This window comes from Micromys minutus (genome assembly GCF_963924665.1).
Source record: "Micromys minutus genome assembly, chromosome: 2".
Classification (NCBI taxonomy): domain Eukaryota; kingdom Metazoa; phylum Chordata; class Mammalia; order Rodentia; family Muridae; genus Micromys; species Micromys minutus.
Genome location: NC_137971.1, coordinates 52,276,157 through 52,294,255, shown reverse-complemented (window position 1 = coordinate 52,294,255; position 18,099 = coordinate 52,276,157). Strand labels below are relative to the sequence as shown.

General features: G+C 48.8%; 1 protein-coding gene across 1 annotated transcript; it reads left to right on the top strand.

The window, feature by feature from the left end:
* Positions 1–5,781: 5,781 nt before the first annotated feature.
* On the top strand, positions 5,782–16,235 carry RELA (RELA proto-oncogene, NF-kB subunit). Its single transcript, XM_080911497.1, has 11 exons — positions 5,782–6,114; positions 6,711–6,737; positions 6,844–6,995; positions 7,144–7,292; positions 8,075–8,166; positions 8,498–8,629; positions 9,345–9,449; positions 9,636–9,848; positions 13,557–13,637; positions 13,743–13,817; positions 14,893–16,235. Exons 1-11 carry the CDS (start codon positions 6,108–6,110, stop codon positions 15,510–15,512), a joined length of 1,653 nt encoding a protein of 550 aa, XP_080767623.1. The 5' UTR covers positions 5,782–6,107; the 3' UTR covers positions 15,513–16,235.
* Positions 16,236–18,099: the final 1,864 nt, after the last annotated feature.

Here is an 18,099-nt window from a genome sequence, read left to right as displayed (position 1 = left end):
CATCTGTTTATGGACATACAAGAGGAAGTTTATTTTAGGAATTGTCTTGATGGAAGAAGAGTTCCTTTGTTGTTTGAAGATGTTGCTGTTTATAACCAGCCCTTGAACTTCTGGAAATCCTTCTGTCGTTGCTTCTCATCTGAGTGCTGCATTTACAGGTGCTAGTACTACCACAGGATCAAGCACTACCTATGAGTCATGTCCTGAGACAGAGTCTGACTGTATAGTTCACATTGGTCTGAAACTGGATTTCCTTCTGCCTTGGCCTTCTGGGAGCTGGGATTACAGGCATGGACCACCACACCTAGCTAATCACTTTGTTCAATCTACTTACTGATTCTGTGCTGATTTCTCCTAGGAACCCCCTCATGTGAATACTCAGAAATGGCTTACCAGCTGTCACAGCCCTTGAGCCATATGTTGGCATGTAAAACTGGTAATTGCTTGTTCACTGATGAATGCCCTAATTATTATAAAGATGGAGCTGCACATATCTTCCTGTTCCTGCTTGCTGCTGTCATTGTTGTTTTGTTTATCTGTGTTCAGAGTGAAAGGACTGCGCCCTACCGTAAGTCTGCTTAGCTTTTTCCAGGCGAACTTCTTTCACCCCTCAGCGGCTGCACTGCTTCACATTTTCACCTGCAGTGCATCACGGTTCAGCTCTCTAAATCTTGTCCTAGCTTGTTATCTGTTTTCTGATAAGGCCATCTTCCTGGGCTCTCAGATGGCCTTGTCTCCCTGAAGGCTAATGTTTCAACCATCTTTCCCTGATGACTTATGTTTCCTTTGGAGAAATGTCAATTTAAATTCTGTATCCATTTTCAAATTGTTTAGAGGTGCTGTTGGTCTTGTTAATATTAGTTACTGCTCCCTGAATAGTGAACTAGAGAGAGCTCCGTGGCTAAGAAAGGAAGAAAGGAAACTTGCTGCTCTTGCAGAGGACCGGGATTCAGTTCCTAGCACCCATCTTGGGTGAGTCACAATGACTGCGTATGAATTCTCAGTTGGATGGTCTATACAGTGGGATGGAGTCTCAGGGGACTTCTCATAGCCAAAACAATCTGAAAAGAGAACAAATTTGGAGAAGTAACACTTCCTGATTTCAAAACTTACTACAGAGGGACAAGAGTGCAGTGGCATAGTGTGTGTGGGAGGGTGTCTCGATGGTTTGGGGTGCTTGCTCTCTCGCAGAGGAGCCAAGTTCAGTTCCAATCACCCACAGTGGGTGGCTCTCAGCTCCTTGTAACTCCAGTTCCAGGAGTTCTGCTGCTGCTGGCCTATGAGGACACCCAAGTGTGCACATTCCCACACAAACATACATACACACATTATTTTATTTTGTTTTTTGGGGCAGGGCCCACTGTGTAGCCTTGGCTGGCCTGGAACTTATAGAGACTGATTGATCTACCTCTGCTTGCCAAGTGCTGTGACTAAAGGCATGTACCACTATGCCCAACAGTTAAAAAAATAAATAAAACAGGGCCGAGTGATGGTGTGCACCTTTAATCCCAGCACGTGGCAGGCAGACTTAGGAAGGTCTCTGTGGTGAGTATGAGGCCTGCCGAGCCTACAGAGAGCATCCCATTCCAACAGGGCTACAGAGATCTGACCATGTACATAGCTCTTTCTGGGCGGATACTTGCTATATAGGAGAGACTGGCCTGGAACTTGCATTGAATTTTATGAAAAGAAATTACCTATTATTTTGCTGATTGTGTTTTGTGTCATAGCCAAGAAATTATTGCCAAACTAATTAATTAATTAGTTAATTAATTTTGAATATTGTGTTAGTTTGGTTTCTATTGCTATGATGAAGTGCCATGATCAAATACAACTTGAAACAGTAAGGGTTTATTTAATCTTACAGTTTTTTGTCTATCATCCAGATAAGTCAGTGCAGGAACCTGGAGGCAGAAGCTGATGCAGAAGCCATGGAGGTATAGTACTTTGCACTGAAAAGGTGAATGAGCCATTTCTAGGGGCAATGGTTTTCCTAAATCTCAATTAGAAATAATGCCCAGGCTTGCCAGGGTGTCTGTGCATTGCTGCAAAGGCTGCCATTGGGTTCAGGAGTGCAAGTCCAAAAAATATATTTAAGATAATTTCTTACATTTGGGAAACAGCATTGAAGGCCTAGCTCATGGCCCCACTGCAAAAATTACAAGCCTCTTCAGCCAGAGAGTAAGCTACAGACTGAAAAACTTCCATTCCATGTTAGAGATTTAATGCACGCTAATGCAGGCAGTGCTTTTCTAGACTTGGCCCCAGATAATCACCTTACTCTATCCCCTAAAAGTCAATGTTATAAAGTAACTGCTGGTCCCTTACCCTCAGAGACAGCAGGGATGAACTTGGAAAGGAGTGGATTGACTTCCCAAGGATTTATTGTACATCCAGGAACTATAGATGAAGATTTTTAAAGTAGAAATTAAAATTATGACCTATGTAAAAAGAAAGATGCAAACACAGGTGATAGGTTTGCCCAGCTGCTACTGTTCCCCTCCATCAATGTAAAGCCACTCCAGTAGAAAGACCAGGAGGGCTTGGAAGAACAGGAAAGAAGTGTTCTAGCAAACAGTTGTTAAGTAAGGAAATGGTATTGAAATGGAAGGTTTGGTGGATTCAGGGGTTGATGTAACTATCATTTCACATAGATCTTGGAATCCAGAATAGACGCTTTAAAAGGTTTATGCCCAGTTTCTAAGACTTGGAAAATTATCTCAGATAAAACAAAATGTATGGTGGGTTAAATGTGTGAGACCAGAAGGTCAGTCATATGGGAAAGTTAAGGCATTATGTGGCTGACATAACCATACATATATGGGAAAGGGGTCTTTTACAACAGCAGGGTACTCAGACTAATATTCCTGCAATCCTAGAAACACCCCGTGATGAAATAAGGGGTAAAAATGGTAGATGCTTCTGAGAAAAATAATGATATATGCCATCAAAAACAACCCTATGTTGTGCCAATTGTCCAAACACAGGGTATAACACAGAAAGACTCTCCAAATTTAAAAAGGGGGGCAGTTCTGAAGTACCAAAGGCCCCACCCCTAAAATGATTAACTGATAAACCTGTCTAAGTAGAACAATGGCCCTTAACCAAAGAAAACTTGCAGGCACTTGAGCAGCCAGGAAACACTGGGGTATAGAAAAAAACTGTGGAATTAAATAAACCTATATACTATAAGGATGTGTTAATATGAGAATGGAAACCAGCAAGTTTTGTTTTTGGGACATGGGTTTGTTTACCACACACAGGAGGTAAAAGATTAGAACTGAGGCAAGGTCTCCTGCAAACCGTGGCCACTGACCTGAGAAACGCTGATAGTTTCTATAATTGTGTGACTTTTGGAACTCTGGGAACTTTTCAGAGAGCATATAAATGTTAAGTCCCTGATGTTAAGACTGGTGGTTGGTGGCTGTTTAGGATATTGGTCTCGGTTTGTTGGTAACTGTGGTCAAAGAAAAACAAAAGAATCTCTCTCTTCCTCGCTCCTATCTAGTGATGGGGGCTGAAACGAAGGGGATAAAGGATGGGGAAAAAGAAGAACCCACAAAGTAGCAAAGATTCACTTCAGATCTCTCCATGTTTGAGGCTAGCCTGGTTTACATAATTTGAGTTTTTGAATAGCCAAGGCTATAGAGAGAAACCCTGTCTCAAAAATGCAAGGGGGGGAGGTGCTGAAGAGATGGCTCAGCAGTTAAGAGCACTAACTGCTCTTCCAAAGGTCCTGAGTTCAATTCCCAGCAACCACATGGTGGCTCACAACCATCTGTAATGAGATCTGATGCTCTCTTTTGATGTGCATGAAGACAGCTACAGTGTACTCATAAAAATAAACAAATCTTAAAAAAAGAAAGCAAAGCACCTGTCATCAAGCAAGCCTGATGGTCTTGGTTTGATCCCAGTACCCACTTAGTAAAAGGAATGAGTCTGGCGAGCTCTCCTCTGACCTCCACATGATGGTGGGTGGAGGCTCCCACACAGACGCACACTGCTGTGTATGTGGATAGGCTTTTCTTTAAAGGGAAGAAATCTGGATAAGAGGAGCCTAAACTCTAGGCATAAAAAGGCATGAACCGTGAAGAGCACATTTGTGGGATGAGTGACATCAGTGTCCTATGCATCCCTTTCATTTTGACCCTTTTTGTTTCTGAAGTACTGGGGATAGAAACCAGAGTCTTTAGCAGCTAGGCAAGTGCTATAACTCTGAATTCTGCTCCTACCCATCTTCCCACAAAATTTCACCATGTAGCCGCTGCTGGCCTGGAGCTCTCTATGTAAACAAAGCTCTGTTCAGTTTTTGTTTTGAGACAGTCCTGGCTGTCTAGCAACTATGTATAGACTATGCTGGCCCCGAGCTAGGAGACTTCCTGACTCTGCCTCCAGAGTGCTGGGGTTAAAGGCCTGCACTATCAAGCCTAACTCATATTTATCTTTATGTATGTATGTGCACATGAGAATGCAGCTGCTCTCAAGAACCCAGAAGAGGGTGTGAGGTCTTCTGAAGCTGCAGTTAAAATTGCTCGTAACTGGACTCTGGTTCTCTGCAAGAACATTACTTTACTGACTTAGCTTAGCTGGGCCATCTCTCCAGCCTGTAGCCGGCCTTATTTATTTATTTTTTTAGGAGTGTTTTCTGGATGGATTCAAACTATATAGAGGAGAATGACCTTGAACTTCTGACCCATGAGTGCTGGGATTACTGGAACATCCTAGAGCCAGGGATCAAACCCTGAGCTTCCTGCAATGTTAAACAAGAACTTTACTGAGTTGCCATTTCTAGCCCTTATTTTTTCAGTAAGTACATTAGTATTCAGATTAACTAAATTGTAACTATATGTCAGTTTTTAAAAGTGGTTCATGTGAGGATCAATGATGGCTGTGTGCCATTAATAGGAGATCATAATTCATCCTGTCGCCTTGACGTCCGCCCCCGCAAAACATTAAACTGCTTTTTCTAATCTGCGCCAAGTGAGAAACTGAAATGAGTGGGAGGGGCGGTAACTATTTTCACTTTTGTCTTCCTGTTTTTTCAGAGCCTGGGAAAGCAAGTCAGAATTTCCAATCTTTTCCAATTCCCACATGATTTCCTAATTTAGAGAAAACAACTCTTTCTCCATGTGCTAAAGCCTCTTCCGACCTCGGAGGAGCCTCCATTGTGAAGGCAGGCTGCTGTGTTGAGTCCTGAGTCCCCACACTCAATCTGCACACCTGCCCTCAGGGGCTTAGATGGCAATTTCATCTCTTGAGCCTGGGCTCCCGGGAGGCCTTTAAGGAGATCTCAAGTGGTGTGACCCTGGCTGGTTCCGGAGATCCCTAAGGATCTGAACCTTAGCAGACACCATCTATCTGCGGGACTCTTCCAGCATTCACTGCTCTCAGGGACTGTTAGAGGTACAGGTGTCTTCGGTCTGCACCTCCACCCCAAGGCCTCAGTGACGTCTTGATGAAGCAAGGTCCGCGATGCTCTCTTGTGTGCAGCCGGATCTAGGCCGGGGAGCATACGGCCTGTGACGCGCGGCGGTCCCCAGAAGGCCCTGCACGAGTAGGAAAACGTGTAGAATTCAGTCACTGGCCTCCGCGGGAGCAGCAAGCCTGGGCCTCACCCTGCGTAGGGCGAATGGACTCAGCCTGCCAGCAGCCCTGGCTCTGCTCCAGACCAGGCTAGGGTGACATCACCAAACTCCTGCGATCAGAGCGGGGCGGGGAAAGGGACCCGAAATCCCCTAAAAACAGAGTGAGTAATCGCGGGCCCGCCCTCCAGGCGGGGCCGGGACCCCGAGCGAGCCGCGCTGCGCAGCCCCGGAGCGGCTTGTAGTCGGGCGGGCCTCGGGACGAAAATCCTCGGCGTCCTCCCGCCGCGCTCCGGTGTCCCCGCCCGCGCGCCGCACACCTTCCGCGTCCAGCGTTGAGTGGCGCACCTGCTTTCGGCCTCCACGCGCGTCGGTGGCGGCGGCGCAGCGCGCAGGCGCGGCCGGATTCCGGGCAGTGACGCGACGACGGGCGCGCGCCGCGCATTTCCGCCTCTGGCGAATGGCTTCGCTTTAGCGCGCCGTGGGCTCAGCTGCGACCCCGGCCCCGCCCCCGGGACCCTGGCCATGGACGGTGAGGCTGCCCTCTGGCCCTCGGGATGGCTGCCCTAGAGCTCCGGGGTCTGCGGCGGGATCCGTCTCGCGCCGTCTTCCGCCCCTTTCTGCGCCGCGGGTTGCTGCGCAGGGAGCGGCAGGCCGGATGGTAGCACGGGGCGGGGCGGGCTGCGAGGGGTCTGACTCAGTTACCCCTCTCAGTGGAGGGCGCTTGAGTCAGTGTCCCTCCTGGGTTGGGAGTACGGATGAATCTTGACTCAGTTTCCTCCGGCTTCCACCCCCCCACCCCCATGTTGATGCGATTAGTTCTGGCTTCCTTTCCGTGTAAGGGAGAAAGTATCTGACTCAGTATCCCCTGAAGAGGAGAGGGACGTAGTACCCTTCTTCATTGTCACTTACAAACATAAAATAGGCACTGGCTCAGTTTCCCCGGGGAAAAGGAATGCCTGTGTCCCTTTTCTCTAGTAGACACTTCTGCCTTCTTTACCTGGCCTCTTTCGGGGTAGGTTGCGGGGTCTTGGCCCAGTTTCTTTGGGAAACTGACTCTGTCAGGCCTTCCCTGGTGTGGGTGCGTACTGGAGTTTATTGACAATGTGCCTTGTCTTTCCCTTTCAGATTTGTTTCCCCTCATCTTTCCCTCAGGTAAGTGAACCATCCTTCCTCAATAGGTAGGGGCTGTCCTAGAATAGGGGCCGTCCTGGAGTAGAGGCCATGGGGGCAGCACCTGACGGCTGACTGTCACCCACAGAGCCAGCCCAGGCTTCTGGACCATATGTGGAGATCATTGAGCAACCCAAGCAGCGGGGCATGCGTTTCCGCTACAAGTGCGAAGGTCGCTCAGCAGGCAGTATTCCTGGGGAGAGAAGTACAGATACCACCAAGACCCACCCCACCATCAAGGTAAGCAAGAGCCCCCAGGGGTGTGGGTGACAGATGTAGTAGAAGGCACTGTGGAGCTCCAGCAGACTTGCCTCCTTGCCTCCGTGCCCTGAGTCTAGGAGCCAGATTTGATATTGCTGGACTCTAGAGTACTCTGTACTTTGGACAGATCAATGGCTACACAGGACCGGGAACAGTTCGAATCTCCCTGGTCACCAAGGACCCACCTCACCGGCCTCATCCACATGAACTTGTGGGGAAGGACTGCCGGGATGGCTTCTATGAGGCTGAACTCTGCCCAGACCGCTGCATCCACAGGTGAGTTCGGTGTAGGCTGGAGATACGAAGTCTGGATAGGAGGCAGGGTTGGAGCAGGCAGGCCAGGCAGCTGTTACAAAGTTACTCTTTTCTAAACACAGGCAGAAATCCAGAGTCCTTGCTCTGTCTCTAGTTCTGCAAACAGACCTCCTTTGTCTTAAGCTCTCTATGGGAACTCCTTATCAGCTTGGAGGGGCAAATCCTTTATGGCTGGACAGCCCAGTCCCTTAGGCTCTTGTATCAGAAAGATGTCCATAATGAACTTTCCTTGAGCCTAAATACCAGTAGGTAAGACCAGGGGATAATTGTACAAGCAGATAGACAAGATACTAGTAGAGAATTATAATTTACACAATGAAAAGAAAACACAGTAATAAATTAGAAGGAGGAGGCTGGTCTCAGGGCATCGACAGGGCCTCTTGCAGTTCAAGATGGCTTTGGGCTCACTAGGCTTCACCCACCTCCTCTTCTCAACTCAATGCTAATAGGCACGTCCATAGACGGCTTCTGTGCTAATACTTAAATGGTGAGGGAAAGCAGACAGGCCCAAAAGAACATGCTAAGCACAGAAAGGAGTAGGTTGATCTTGAAAGGGAGTAAGATTGGTGTGCTTAGGAGTGGGGGGAAGCCCGGTGGCCCAGGGTAGGACACTGGCTTGCAGGCTTGCCTGTGGGGAAGGAGTGGGCTCATTGCAGCACAGTGGGAAGCCTAGACCTGTGAGCTGGGGAGTGGGAAGGGAAGAGGCTCTGCTGGAGACACAAAACTAATATTTGAGGCCTCAGCTTCCAGAACCTGGGGATCCAGTGTGTGAAGAAGCGAGACCTGGAACAAGCCATTAACCAGCGCATCCAGACCAAAAACAACCCCTTTCAAGGTAGGAGCAAGGGGCAAAGACATAGGCCTGCCCGTGGTGCACACATCTCTGTCACCTTCCCTGCGCCTCTGACGCTCATCTCCCTCCATGACCAACCCAACAGTACAAGTAGAAACTTACTGCCAGCTTGGTACACACTCACATTCTACTGTTGAGAGTCAGGTCTAGAGAGGAGTTGTGTATTCCAGGTCACAGTAGAGCTGTGGCTTCTTCCCCTTAGACTTCTGTTTTACATCCCAAATCACCTTCCACTTCCCTCAGAGCTCCCTGCCTTCCCTAATGCCTTTCACCACTTTTTTTTTTCTTTTCTTTTTTTTTTTTTTTGTGACAGTTCCCATAGAGGAGCAGCGTGGGGACTATGACTTGAATGCGGTGCGTCTGTGCTTCCAGGTGACGGTGCGGGACCCCTCAGGCAGGCCCCTCCGCCTGACACCTGTCCTCTCGCACCCTATTTTCGATAACCGTAAGTGGCCGGAGAGGGTGGGCTTGGGAAGAGGATGGGCTGGGGTGGGTGTGGCCTGTGAGAAAAGCTTCGGGCTTCCTTTAGTCATCCAGCTGTGCTGCAGGGGGCGGGGCAGAGAAGACCCAGAGCTGCCCTCTGTGTGAAGCTTACAGGATGCCCAGCAGCCTGCTGGGAAATGACTGTTTTCCATTTCTTGTGTTGAGATGCTGGTGTGCCAAGAGCTGTGCAGATGACTTTAGGAAATTAAGCCCCCAGAAACCAGATAATGCTAGACATCAGGAATTGAACAGGAGCAGCTCACAGGAAGCTCTCACATGACCTGGGCTGACACTGATGGATTGCAGTGTTTAGCAAGCAGCAGGGTAAATGAAAATAGAAGGGCTTCAGAGTCCTAAGGACCAGAAACCAGTGTAAACTGAAAGTGAGGAGGAAAGGACTCAAGGCCAAGGTAGGGATGAACCAAAAGCTGAAACTGTGCCATTCAGGTAGAAGGACACAGGTGTGGTCGGTGTTTCCTTTGGACTAAGTCTGTGACGGACAGGGAAATCCAGCCTTCTGTGTCCCTCTTACCCAGAGCATGCTACACACACTGCAGGAAGACTGGTTGTGACCGGCTGAAGTGTAGTCAGCAGGCTATGGGTGACCTTGACACAGGACTGGGCTGGCGTGGCTGTTACATCTCCTTCGGGGTACCCTGAGACCTCTAATGTTTCAGGTGCCCCTAACACTGCCGAGCTCAAAATCTGCCGAGTAAACCGAAACTCTGGGAGCTGCCTTGGTGGGGATGAGATCTTCTTGCTGTGTGACAAGGTGCAGAAAGGTACACACTGGACTCTGCACACTGAGAAGGAGGGGCAGGGTGGGGGCAGGGCTGAGCAGGGGTGGTCAGTGCCAGCTACCTCAGTGGCTTCGGGGGAATTGGGTGATGTCTCAGGGAAAAGCATCAGGTGTTGAGGGTCTGTTGGGGGTCACATGTACTAACCCGTCCCTCCACTGTCTCCTGTAGAAGACATTGAGGTATACTTCACGGGACCAGGCTGGGAGGCAAGAGGCTCCTTTTCTCAAGCTGATGTGCACCGGCAAGTGGCCATTGTGTTCCGGACTCCTCCATATGCTGACCCCAGCCTACAGGCTCCTGTGCGAGTCTCCATGCAGCTACGGCGGCCCTCTGACCGGGAGCTCAGCGAGCCCATGGAGTTCCAGTATTTGCCGGACACAGGTGTGAAGCTGGGGAGGGCAGTACCAAAGCCACTGTGCCCCAGATAGGAGAAAGATCAGGGCTAGATGTCTGGGGCCAGCACTAGGGTTTATACAGGCTATAGTTCATAGCACGTAATATTTCTGTCGAAGACAGACCACACATGCTGTGGAGGTCACATAAGACTATTCTGTAATGACATAGGTATCTGAGTGTAAGTAAGTATACTTTAAGATGTCTATGAAATAAGCTGGGTGCTCCAGCAGCATGTGTGACCAGAATGCCGTGCCTGGAGAGAGATGGCTCTGTCACTAACTGTTGAGTCAGCCTCTCTGCATCAAGGTGCTCCATATTCATCCAGAGACTGGGCATGGGGTTGACCTTTAACCCCAGAACTTAGGGTAAATCTCTGTGAGTCTGAGGCCAGCCTGGTCTACATAACAGGCTCCAGGCAAGCAAGGGCTACATAGTGAGATTTTGTCTCAAATAAATAAATACATAGATAGATAGATAGATAGATAGATAAAGTGGTTAGAGCTGGAGAGGTGGCTGAATGGCTAAAAGCACTTGCTGTTCTTCCAGAGAACCCAGGTTTCATTCCCAGGACCCACATGGTGGCTCACAACTGTCTCTAAGTCTATTCCAGGGCATCTGACTTTTGAACTCCAAAGGCAGCAGGCATGCATGTGTTGCACATACACACAAGCAGGCACAACACTCATACACATAAATTTGTCTTGGAAACAATCAGGTGAGAGTGGTAGAGGAAGATACCAGTATCAAGCTTTGGCCTTGACATGCACAAGTACACATCTGCACACACACGCATGCACCTCCATGAACACCACAGACACATATTATACTAAGATATGTTCATACAATGACAGATTTGCCAAGCAACATGTCTAAGGATGTGTCCCCATTGTTTAAGAACATGTAATTACAGTCAGAATTCACTTTTTGTTTAACAGTGACACCCACCTTACTTAGCTCTGTCTGCTAGATCTGCCCTGGGTGAGCGCTTCTATACATGACCTGACTTCAGTCTCTCAGCACTTTTCACGGGAAAACTTAACTGAACTCACCAATAGTTAGTGCTGCATCCCAGTCAGGGTCACTTGGCTCTGTGGACTTTTTGCCACCGTGTATCTCTTGTCACTGCCATATGACCCTGCTTCATTTTGCTTCAACCCAAATAAACCCATTCAATGAAAACACAACTCAGTAACTAGGAACACAAGCTTCGTGCCTGTATTGGGCAGATTTACCGCTACACTGTCTATTCCCTCCTAGGAGATCCCTTATCACTTTCCATTAGCCATTCTCCTGTTCCTCTTCCTTCCTCCCCTTCTCCTCCTCTGACTCCTCCTCTTCTGTTTCCTGTCCTTTTTTCCCACCTCCTCTCCCTGTCCAATCACGTATTGACTTAACATAAATCTACATACAACCATGTGCTAACATAGGAAATCAAATGGGACAGTAGCCGGAGAGATGGTTAAGAGCACTGGCGGCTTCTTCCAGTGGACCCAGGCTTAATTTTCAGCACCTACATGGCAGCTCATAACCGTGTATAACTCCAGTCTCAGGGCTTCCATGCATATGGTGCACAGATGTGCTGACAATACGCCATACACAAACAAAGTAGTAGTGCTTTTTTAAAAAGTTTTATTTATTTTATGAATGTGAGTACATTGTCACTGTCTTCAGACACACCAGAAGAGAGCATCAGATCCCATTACATATGGTTGTGATCCACCATGTGGTTGTTGGGATTTGAACTCAGGACCTCTGGAAGAGCAGCTAGTGCTCCTAACCACTGAGCCATCTCTCCAGTCCTGCTTTGTTTGTTTTAATGGGACAGATGTCCTTCTCTTCACAAGCTCAGATATGTGATGTACCAAATGAGAAAGTTCAGGTATGAGGGCCATGGTGTCACTTACCTGGGAGGAAAACCTGAAGTCTGTTTTTCATGCTGGTGGCCTAGTTCTGTAAGGACGGGGTGTTGGGGAGTACACCGCTTGTTCGGGGACATTGTGGTGGACTGAAGACTGCCTAAAGCTGTCTTCAGGCAGTGAGCAAGCTCAGACGTAGGATGATCCGTTAGGCTCAGCCATGTCTGAGGTTTCATTCTGAAAGCAGCAGGGATGCATTTAAGATTTCCAAGCAGAGAGTTGATGTGAGCAAATCTGGAAGTTTAGTCTGACTGCTCTGAGCAGAGTATTAGAGATAGAGAGGAGGTGGGGATGTAGCTTAATGAGGGCTTGCCTAGCGTGCACAAGGTCTTGGGTTCAATCCCCAGTAATCCTCAAACCAGGCGTGGTGCTGACACTTGTAACTCAGCACAGGGGAGGTGAAGACAGGGGGACCGGAAGTTCAGGGTCAGTCTCAGCTACACAGTAAATTTGCTGCTGTCCACGGCTACATGAGATCTTGTTTCAGAAAAGACAGAGAGTTGACAGATGCTCTGAGTAAAGACAGACAACCAACCTGAGGACCTCTGTTGAATCCACATAATCAAAGGAGATAGTTGACTCTCATGAATTGTCTCTGACCTCTTGCTATAATACACAAACACATAAATGTTTTGGGTTTTTTTTTTTTTTTTGGTTTTGTTTTGTTTTTTGGCAGGGTTTGTCTGTGCAGCCCTGACTGTCTTAGAACTTTCTTTGTAGGCCAGGCTGGTCTTGAACTCAAGGGATCCACCAGCCTCTGCCTCGTTAAAGGCATATAGCACCAATGCCTGGCCATACACACGTAAATGTAATAAAGTAGGTGGTTTTTTTCCCCCCTGTGGAAAAAGTCAGACTTTGTGGGGGGCATTGAGACAACTTCACTGCCCAAAGGTTGGACATGGGTTCCTGACACTCTGTTGTTTTTGTTTTGTTTTTGAGATAAGGTTTCTCTGGATCCTGGTACTTTTTAAGGTCACCTTTTGATAATTAAATTTCCCATCCCCCTCAGTGGCTAGGAGGAAAGCCAGCACATAGTAGGTGCTTGGCAAGTTGTGTTGAGTTAGTGTTGGAGGATTGAAAGAAAAAAATGATATTCAGGATAGTTCTAGTTTCCAGTTTTGGTGCCAGGACAGACAGGGGCTGGGGGTGGGGGAAACAGGGAGAAAAAAAATAGTAGTTTGGTATGAAGTTCACTTAGGAGGCGTGCAGCTGAGGAGTTCTACATAGTCCTGAAGCTTTAAACCAAAGGAAGAAACCATTATCTGAGGTGAGTCTAGAGCCCTTAGGCTAGCCTGAGATAACTGAGATGATTCCCGAGGTCTTAGGCTAGCTGGTGATGCCCTGCCCACAGTGCTTCCCTCTCCACCAAGGTGGATGCTTAGGTGAGCAGCTCACGTGGTATGCTCAGACTCTTGTCCCCAGAGTAGGGCTTCTACTTAGCATCAAGATCAACCAACAAGGCTGTTGTGGCACACACCTTTAATTACAGCACTTTGGAGGCAAAGGCAGGGGAATCTCAGTCAGTTTAAAGTCAGCCTGTTCTGGTCTGTATAGTTCCAGGACAGCCAGGACTATATAGTGAGACTGTCTTAAAAAACCAAAGAGGGGAAGAAGAGTCAACCAACAGATCCTTCTCTGAAAGTCACACATTCCTTCTTAACTGGTTGGGAGACTAGGTCTTAGAAAAATATGACCCCACTACCCTCCTGAAAAGCCTGTGGGAGAACTGCAGCCCAGCTAAGGAGAGTAAACCCCACTGTTCACACTGCCTTCCCAGATGATCGCCACCGGATTGAAGAGAAACGCAAAAGGACCTATGAGACCTTCAAGAGTATCATGAAGAAGAGTCCTTTCAATGGTGAGCTGTGCAAAGCCTGAGGGAGAGGAGTGGCAGGTGGGCCAGGCTCTAGAATCAGGGAGAAGGGACCTGGGTCTGAAAGCTGACATAGCTTTTGCCCGGTAGGACCAACTGAACCCCGGCCTCCACCCCGGCGTATTGCTGTGCCTTCCCGAAACTCAACTTCTGTCCCCAAGCCAGGTAAGGAAATCCTTTTGTCCTTCTAGAATGAGGGCCTTGTTTGTTCAGACTGAAGTATCCTAGAAGGGAACCGAATAGACATTGGTCTCACCTACAGAGTTCTGAAACCTGCTCTCTATGGGGCCTGTGCTTCTCAGGGGAGGCCTAGGTCTCTGCCAGGACCATCCAGGGAGCAGTGCAGATGTGGATTCTTGGGCTCTGTCACAGGCTGATAAACTCAAGGCTTTGAAAGTGTGGCACAGAAATTAGTCATTTCCTGAGGGTGCTAATGTCCACAGAAGTCAGAAGCCGTGCTCCAGTTAAACCCTGAGCCCTTTCCCCTGCTACTCAGGATAGTGTAGCAAGAGGGTCACAGGTTCAAGGCCATCCTGGACTACAAGGTTATTAAATTTAAGGTCAGTCTGAAGAACCCTGTCTCAAGTTTGGAAGTAAAAACAGGGAGAAAGTTCATCTCAGAGGTAGAGTGCTTACCCTACAGAGGACCTAGATTCAATACTTGGTACCAAGGGATTAAATAATTGATACCTTGAGATCCAGACGTTGGAAGTGTCTCTGCCCTCAGCTCTGGCTCAGTGAAGGGCACTTGGTTTCTATTCTCAGCACCCGCACAACTGCTCACAACTGTCTCCAGCTACAGTGCTAGGGGAGCCAATGCCCTCCTTTGCTCTCTGAGGGCACTGCATGCATGTAGTGCACATATATAAAAGCAGGCAAAACACACACAAATAAACATTTTTTTAAAAAAGAAATAGGTTGTAAGTTCTGATGTGTTGCTCAAAAAGGTAACACATGCCCTTCACCAAGCCTGTCTGTGTTCCATGGTTTATCCTATAGCTGGTTTTGCAGCTATAATGTGAGAACTTTACAAAGTCAGGGGTGAGAGCTTTATCACCCCAATAGTTAGGGAATACCTCAGTGTGGTCCTTGAAAATGGACCCTACAGGTCTGGTCAGATTTTGGTTCCCTAGAAAGGGAACGATTCTAAGTACCATAGTTCTGGGCTAAGTGGTGGCAGAGGGGCTGTGTATGTCTCTCTTGCTGTTTCTGATCCTTTGTCCTTTGTCTTTCTCTCCAGCCCCCCAGCCCTATACTTTTCCAACACCCCTCAGCACCATCAACTTTGATGAGTTTTCCCCCATGGTGTTACCATCTGGGCAGATCTCAAACCAGGCTTTGGCCTTGGCACCATCATCTGCCCCAGTCCTGGCCCAGACCATGGTCCCCTCCTCAGCCATGGTACTAGCTCTGGCTCAGCCCCCAGCTCCTGTCCCAATTCCAGCCCCAGGTCCTCCCCAATCCCTGTCTGCACCTCTTCCAAAGAGCACCCAGGCTGGGGAAGGCACGCTGTCTGAAGCTCTGCTACACCTGCAGTTTGATGCTGATGAAGACTTGGGGGCCTTGCTTGGCAACAACACAGACCCAGGAGTGTTCACAGACCTGGCATCTGTCGACAACTCAGAATTTCAGCAGCTCCTGAACCAGGGTGTGTCCATGTCTCACTCCACAGCTGAGCCCATGCTGATGGAATACCCTGAAGCTATAACTCGCCTGGTGACAGGATCCCAGAGGCCCCCTGATCCAGCTCCTGCACCCCTAGGGACCTCAGGGCTTCCCAATGGCCTCTCGGGGGATGAAGACTTCTCCTCCATTGCGGACATGGACTTCTCAGCTCTTTTGAGTCAGATCAGCTCCTAAGGCACTGATGGTGACCCTGCTCAGACCAGGGCACTGAAGCCTTCCCAAAGCATGTACAGATTCTGGGGAGTGTGCTCCAACTGCCCCCAACTTCTTTGGGTGATATCTCCTGGGGGTGGCACATTTTATTCTTTTATTGGCAATATCTCACTCTTTGGAGGTGCTTAAGCAGAAGCATTAACTTCTCTGGAAACGGAGCTGGGAGAACTCAGGTTCTTCCCCTATGTTGATAGTCAGCTCCTTTTTTGGTAGGGAACTCTGAGATCCTCTTCCATCCTCCAGCTTCTAGCACTCTCTAGAGAGAGGGGCAGACTGGAGCTGTGGCCTTAAGGTCATAAAGCCTTATTATCAAGTGTCTTCCTCAACATGGATTCCTGTACACCTTAATCCAAAGCAATGCTCCCAATAGCAGCCCCTATGTGGTGCTGCCTGACACCAGCACTTGAGGGGCCACTTTTCTGTCCTGTCAAGCTCCAACCCTGCCAGCCCTCCATGCTGACCTGTGGCTGAGGGGAGCAGGTGGGACATTGCTGGCCGCCTTCAGGATCATGAGGGTGTTTGGTTTGAGACATCCCTGCGCCCCCTTTTCTCAAGTGCCTTAATAGCAGGGCAAATTGTATAGAGTCAGGAGGGCAGGCTAGAAGCTCAGCCACAAGACACTCTTTACTGAAAAAGCTATTGGACTCTTGCTCTTTCTAGCTCAGAACTAATAAATGTGTTTCCACGCTAGCGAGAGAGCAGCTGTCTTTCAGCAAACACTGAGCAGCACTCTGCTGGTCACTTGAGGTTGGACGATGGCTAAAGAATTGACTGTGTACTGTTATCCGGGAGCCCGGGGACCCGAGGGTGCCTCCTTGCAAAAGGCCTAGTAGGGGTGGAATTCCTTCCCATAATCTAGATCCCTCTTGCTCCGGGAATTAGATCAGCAGACACATGAACAGCCTGGTAGGAAGGGTGACGGTGAGACCATCCTGGGAATGATGAAGAACACTGCACAACGGTTGGGATGTTTTTCCATTAGCTCAGGCTGAAACAAAACAGTCATTTTGTATCCCTAGTGATCAAGGTCATTTTGAGAGCTTACTGAATTTGAGACCAGCCTCAGTTACATGCCACCCTGTCTCAAAACCCCCGTTCACATCCCTACTCCCAAAAAAACCTAACATGGTGGTGCATGTCTTTGATCCTAGCCCTTCAGAGACAAAGGCAGAAAGATTTTGAGTTCAAGATCTTGTCTATTCAGGGAGATCCTGTCTCAAAAACAAATCTGCCTCAGTACTTTTGATACCATGTACAGGAGGATAGCTAAAACCTTAACCCACAGCCTCAGAAACCTAAACAGAGCCTAAACGTAACTCACATGCTAAAGCTAGACATACTTCCGGGTTTTGTCTTGTAGGAGCTTAGCAGCTAAATGGGCCAGTCTTCTCGGATGCGCATGCGTCCTGCGAGCTCTCAGCGTTGGGTGGCGCGGCAACGGGGTGGGGAATCCCCTATGTTGAGAGGTCTCTAAGAGCATAGAGGGTGAGCTGCAATAGTTAGACCCTTGGGAGTAGGCCCTTGTGTCGAGCCCGATAGATGGTCCCTGCGGAAGAAGATGCGGTGGAGCAACAAATATTGGGGAAGTAGAAGACATCCACACTCTCCTAAACACAAACGGTGGGTGCACATGCTTGGGGGCGGGCCCAGAGGCGGGTCTGAAGGAAGGGTGTAGAATACCTGAGGACCCAGCCAAATTCAGCTCCTGATGGGGCGGAGCCCGGTCGCCTTGGCTGATCTTGGAATCAGATCCAGGCGACCTTGCCTTGTAGCAGTGCTGGGAGTGGGGACTCCTGTGAGTGAGGCAGCTTGAAGCCCAAGGGCATCCTGCAGTGGTGCTTAGTACAGATTCTTAGCCTCAGTTTGGGCAGTGCCTTGCTTTTGGCTTTCTCATTGTCTGCAGTGGCCTCTGGTGATCCCCGGAAGCCCTCTTTTAGTCCTTCCCACACTCCCTGAATGACCTCACCATAGTAATGGCTCATCCATCCCAAATCTTTGTTTTTAGCCCAGACTTCTGTCCCTTGGGTGCTAGCCACTGGACAGTTCGACTTTGACGGCTTCCAAACTCATCCCATTCCAAGTGGCCACAGTCATCTCAGGCTTTCCTCCTCCTTCCTCTCTGTCTCAGACATTACCCTCCCACCCAGCAGCGGCTCCAGCCAGAAACTTGGCCATCACTGTGGATGCCACCTCTTCTTCCTTACCACGAGGTCCTGGGAAATCTGCTCAGTCCTCCCTCCAGGACCGCTGCTACAGCTTCCTTCTTCACTAGCCTACCTGCAACCAAAAAGCTGACACCTAGACCTTCCTTACCACTCTCTCTTTAGACATCTATCAACCACAGGGTCAGATCCCGGGTCTCTGCAGACACATCCCGAGTGACCAGGGCCTTCCCTCCTCCCACGCTGCCTCAAGAGGCTGCTCACCACAGTCCCTGTGATGATTAGGCTTCACTGTCGACTTGTCTGGATCTCAGATACCTAGAAGACCTAGAAGACGCTTATCTAGAATGCTTGTGAGAGATTCAAAAGAGGTTTAACCAATGGAA